The sequence below is a fragment of the Nothoprocta perdicaria genome, unplaced genomic scaffold (assembly GCF_003342845.1).
Source record: "Nothoprocta perdicaria isolate Ctin4 unplaced genomic scaffold, notPer1 scaffold_44, whole genome shotgun sequence".
NCBI lineage: Eukaryota > Metazoa > Chordata > Aves > Tinamiformes > Tinamidae > Nothoprocta > Nothoprocta perdicaria.
In genome coordinates, this window is record NW_020455688.1 from 395,805 (window position 1) to 402,090 (window position 6,286).

Consider the following 6,286-nt stretch of genomic DNA (forward strand, 5'->3'; position numbering starts at 1 on the left):
AAATCACCCACAAAAAAAAAAAAAGAATTTATTTTCCATTTTTCATTTCCATTGCAACAGAATATTTTAATATTCACCACTAAGAAGCTGCACCTGCATTTGTATCAGAAGGAACTGAGCTGCAAATTTACTGGAATTCATTAGCAAGAGAGACTCTTTCAGTCACTGGAAATCAGACTCAGTCTGAAGTAAGTACTTTGCATTCCCTGTTGAATTATTCTAAAAAAAGGAAAGCTATTTAAGCCTACACTCTGAAAAATTCAATAGTACTAAACTGTTGTGTGTATAACTCAGAATTTTAAGTAGTTCTTAAATGTGTGAAGATTTGCTGATAAAGTGTCTTCTGCAATCTCTAGAGAGCAGGCCGCATGAGATATTTGCTTCTTTTTGATAAAAACATCTTCACAACTTCTTTTCCCAACCATGTAGAGGAAAAAAAACAGCTAAAATTCACAACCATTTACTATGACAAGTTCAAAAAGTGACATATTAAAATATTCCTATCAGGCATACACTCTATTTTTGCAAAAGATATTATTAAATATATATTGTTGAAATATAATGCAAATATTGAGAAAAAAATCCAGCTCTGTGACACCAACCTGGTAAAGCCTCAATTCCCATAAATTTGGGCTTCACGATTGCTTGGCTGAAATACCTTAGTGTACTATTCTATGATACTTCAATCAATCTATTTCAGAGCTATTAAAGTCCCAACCTCCTTCTACCACTGACTAAGGTTCAGAGAGCTAAGCCAAACAAAAACTCACCCTATAAAAAAAAGCTATTAGGTTCTTAATCACCTTGAATCTCTCTGAAATGACAACAGCTGAACCAATGTCACAAGGTAAAGGTTGGGATCATGGCAGTTCAGATTTGTTCATCTTAAACCGCTATAGAAAAACAGTTCAAAGAGACACAAGCTTCTATCATAGCTTTTCTTCGATATAGTATTTATCTTTTCTATGATGAGTCCCTGGCAGTTGCTTAAATTAGTAACTAGAATGAAGTCTTCACTGGGATACAGAGAGGTTTTTCTTCCTCGGCTATCCATTTATTTTAAAGAAAACTGTAGGAATACACCTGTCTCCGAATGCTCCACCACACTGGCAAATCTTATTGAAATAGGCTATTGTTATCATATAAGCCTTGTTTTCACAGAAAGCCAGGATGAAAAATAAAGATACACAACTGACATGATTTACTTACCTCTCATTCCCCTCCTTCAAGTTTGATAAATTAAGCTTCAAATTGAGCTAAAAACCAAACTTTCATTAGAGTTCAACCACGAAACAAAATGTTTTGAAGTATCACTGATGAATTACAACTCAAGGAAAATTATCTGCAGTGACTGAAAAAGCTATTACTGCTAAATAAAAAAAAAATAAAAATAAAAAAAAAAAAAACCCAAAGCAAACAAACAAGAAAACACTTACCGAAAGAAGCTTCCACGCAACAGGACGAACTTGTTTAGGAATTCCAGACCAACTCAGTTTCCGTAATTCTTCTATTAAAAGAAAAATATATCATGAGAACAAAGAAAAATATTGTTCACTACTGTTTCCAATGATTAACATGTCTGAAGTTCAATGAAATCAGTTATAGAGATTTTTCTAAGGAATTAGAAGATGTAAGATAGACATTATCCATAGGGATAGCAATGAGAACAGGCATCCAGTGTGATATAGTGGCTTTTTGGAATATTTCACGGTATCATTTTCAATATACATGGCTTATCAATAATACAAGTGATACTTAGCCTTATTGTATAGTAAACTTCTATGGATACTATATATGTATATATATATATATATATATACACACACAGAAAGTAGCTACATAAACAGAACGGTATTTCATGTTTTAATACAGGAATTTAACTGCTATTATATTTTCACTCTTTGTATTCCTCTCTTCCCTCTTCAAAGTGTTCTCCTTTCAAACACTAAGTGTTTAAAAAAATCCGGGAGCCCTCATTGCTGGCTCCTTCTTGCAGAGCTACTTATTCTATACTCAACAGAGAATAAAATGAGCAGGAGGAAGTAATGAAAGACTATTATAGTCCAAAGTACATGATTGATTTTAGGATTTCAATAGATACATGACTATCCCAAACAGACATGAACTTAGCAACAAGTACTAAAGTAACAATAGCACAGTACTACATATATGTAGCAGATGTATGTTTTTTTCAACCAATTGACCAGCTTTCAACCAATCAAGCAGCTGCTCCTAGAGAAGTTTCGTTTCCAACACCTAAACCCAAGTAACACAGTGACATGATATTGAAATAAAATAGTCTCAAAACACAGCAGAAAATGAGAACAGAGGAGAGAGAAAAAAGAAAAGAAAAATAAAAAGGAACAGAAATCAAGTAAGATTTAAAAAAAAAAATTAGTATCTCTGTTTCTCTGATGTGTTACCATCAATTAACATGAGAGATATGGAAGACTCCAAAAGGTGTTAACTTATGTCTGCATTTAACAGCAGATGTGATAGATAGATACCAGATAGATAGATAGATACACAGCTGATAGATGTCAATCATGAGTCCTAAATCAGATCTGTCAAGAAAGGTTACTTTCTTCCAATTCCAGTGAAACTGTCTTCACTCTATATAGTTTAAAATACAGTCTATACAGTCTAAAATATTGTATTTAAAAAAAAATCATTAATAGTAGCCTTTCATTAATTGTAATCTTTCTTTTTTGTCATCTGAGACACTTGAAAGTCAGAAGACATCAACATGAAGGAAAAATTGAAAGAAAAAATTAAGAAAATTCTTACTAGAATATCAAATACTAATGGGAAGAATAGAAGAATAGGTCAAGTATGAAGTGACTTATTTGATTTCTGGTAACCTAAAATTTAAAGATTCCTTAGACACAGAATAGTATCTGCACTATTGCATTTAATGGTCACTAAGAGACCCATCTTTCCTGAACTTGCCTAATGGTGTTTGAACCCATTCACATTGTGACATTCACAACATCCCATGGCAAAGAACTCCACAACTTTATTATGTGTTAAGCAAAAATTCTTCCTTTTAATGTCAGGCTGGCATGGAAGTCTGACTTATTCCCAACTATATATTCATTGCAAGAAATCCCTTTTCACATTTCTCATATCATTCCTGATTTTATACAATCTCTCATTTCTCAGCTTTCTCATTGCCAGGCTAAAGAGCACTCACCTACTTAACAACTTTTTACAACCACTGCATATTTCTAGTGATTTTTAGTTCCTTTCTTGTACCTCTCCTAGATCTACTGTAAAATTTGGATTTATATCCTAAGGTCTGCAAAAATGTTAGAAACTATGCATAGGTACACATCTGTTATGTCTTAACTTGATCTTCTGGAAAGATTACATCCAAAAAAGACAAGTTTCCCAACCAAATCCTAGACTTTAAAAATCCATACTTCCTATATGAAACTCTGAAATAGTCAAAATATAAAAAGGACGTTTTTACTTCAGTCATTCTTAGGTCAAAATTACAAGGTACATTTGACACCAAAAAAAACAGCAGCAGAAGTTTAATGATAAAGATTACCATTCAACTTTTTAAGTCTAATAAAACGAATTAATGTTTAAATAATACGTATCACTTACCAAGTACTGAGAATCAACTATCTTGATACTTGAAACAAAACTTATTAACCATACAAGGTAGTCATTGATCAGGTTTATACTACATATGTAATTTAAAAATTAATCTAACAAAGCTCAGGCTTTCAGAAGGCAAACAAAATGAATATTACAAACATTTTAAAGTATTCTTGTTTCAATATGGGACAATCAACTTAAGGAGCATACTATTAATCTTTGGAAAGAGTGTATTGTATCATCAAAGTGAGTCCTTACTATCTTCAGCAAACCCTGGCCTCAGAGTAAAGATTTGATGACCAATCCTTAAATTACAAACAGCAATTTAAAACGGTTAATAAAGCTTACTGTTTGAAAGTCTACATCTGTATAAAATACTAAATACTCAAACAACTCTTGGCTAAACCTGGCTACCACCAGGGAACTTGCTCTGCTCGCCTGGCTTGGGTACCCTGCGCCAGCCCCTTGTCATTGAGGCCACTTTTTCACTTGAGCACACAGGTATATCAGATTTCTAGGTGTCACACTGAAAACTGAATTTTTATCCAGATGTTTTTCTTACTAATCAACAGATCTGGGCAGGATTCACAGATAGCTGAATCATCAGCTGTTATTTCAAACATCCCTGCTCCTCCCTCATACAATCCTTAAGGTTGGAAGGGACCTTTAGAGATCACCTAGTCCAATTCCCCTGCACACACAAGGTCACCTATAGCTGCATGCAAGCGGGCGTTGAAATCTCCAGGGAAGGAGACTCCACAACCTCTCTGGGCAGCCTGTTCCAGGGCTCTGTCATCCTCACTGTTATGAGCCTTTTCCTTAAGTTCCTGTGGAACTTTTGGTGCTTTAGCTTGTGGCCATTTCCTCTAGTTCTACTAGTGACCACCACTGAAAAGAGGCCAGCCCCCCTCCTCCTCACTGCCTCCCTTGAGGTATTTATACACACTGATCAGGTCCCCCCTCAGCCTCCTCTTCTCCAGGCTGAACAGACCCAGCTCTCTCAGCCTTTGCTCATAGGGCAGATGTTCCAGGCCCCTGATCATCCTGGTAGCCCTGCGCTGGACTCTCTCCAGCAGCTCCACATCCCTCTTGTACTGGGGAGCCCAGAACTGGACACAGTCTCCAGATGTGGCCTCACCAGGGCTATGCACAGGGGGACAATCACCTCCCTCGACCTGCTGGAGATGCTCTTCTTAATGCACCCCAGGATCCCATTGGCCTTCTCGGCCACCAGGGCACACTGCTGCCTCATGGTCAACTTGTCGTCCACCTTGACGACCAAGTTCCTCTCTGCGGGGCCGCTCTCCAGAAGGTCAGTCCCCAGCCTGCACTGGTGTCTAAGGATATTCCTGCCCAGATACAGGACCTTGCACCTGCCCTTGTTTATTTCATAAGGTTTCTCACTATCTGTTCCACAAAAAAATAAAAATAAAATAAAATAAAAATAAAAAATTCTTTGGTCTTGTCTCTGATTTAAATTAAAAAAAAAATCCTTCCATCAAAGATTTATCTTTAAATAATGATACATAGTAATTACTAAAAAAAAAGAAACTGACCTACCACAGACATTTTCATCTACAATACACTTGTATATACTATTTTGAATCAATTCATCACACAGGTCAAAAGTTTAATTTTCCGTGTTCTCTGAAAGAGGAAATCAGACATTGGTGGCAGAGAGTTCTGTCATCTCCTAACTGTAACTTCCCTTTGCTCTGCGTAACCCACTGTTTGCACTTGAGTGAGATGCTCATGATTACTTTCTTTCAGTGGAAATTTGGATGTTTTAAAATGAATCTAAAAGGTGTCTTTTCCCCATATATCTAAACAGTATCAAACTTTCATACAGTCCACACACTGTGTTTAAAATCCCCACTGAAAATCGATTTAATTTGAATTAGTGTGGGAAAGAAAAAACACTATACACAAGATCTTCAAGAGAAAAAACAACATTGTACAATTCAGCAGAAAAACTGACTATGCAACTTCCTCAAAATTTGCATTTAATAGTTGCGATACATTTCACAAGAGGAAATTCATGGTAGCAGTTTCTCTGAGTTTCTGAACATGAGATAGATTTACAGTTACATATAGATCCTTGTACTGTTAGGGACAAGCACCTCATTAAATCTGTTTATCAAGTATTTGATAAACAATGACTTTATTATGATAGCAACGTGATTAGTGAAGAAGTTGGTCTGTATATATTTTGGCATTTCAGTAGTTACTACAAGTTTTAAATTATTTTTCACAGAACTGTTGAAATTGGCCAAGGAGCCACTTTAAATTACTTCCATGCAATGCATCCAAAACAAACAGACTTATTTCTATTAACCTGACAATAAGGAATGCATTCAAATTCAAATGCCAGTAAGTGTACTGGCGTTTTAAAACAAAAGTTAATGCAAAATAATGATATCAAAACACTGAAATCAAAATATGAATAGGTTTGCACTTATTAGAGTATAATTTGACTCTATTTAAGGACACTCCAAAAAAGACATCCCTCAACTCCCCTGCTTTGCTTAAACTGCACATTCTTACTACAACAAAAACTCTCTTACTCTCTGTAAAAGAGAAATTGCAAAGAGATTAACAAAAAAGTTATACCCAACATTAATACAACTTTCTTGAGTTAACAGAGTATGTTTCTGTTTTTTTTTTTTTTTTTTTTTTTTTT

General features: G+C 35.2%; 1 protein-coding gene across 1 annotated transcript in view; it reads right to left on the reverse strand.

The window, feature by feature from the left end:
• The window catches only part of TBC1D22A (TBC1 domain family member 22A), a 148,855-nt gene that overhangs the window by 122,039 nt on the left and 20,530 nt on the right, over positions 1–6,286 (reverse strand). The window contains exon 5 of the mRNA XM_026046430.1: positions 1,437–1,507. Coding sequence (XP_025902215.1) covers positions 1,437–1,507 — 71 coding nt within the window. The remainder of the gene's footprint in view (positions 1–1,436; positions 1,508–6,286) is intronic.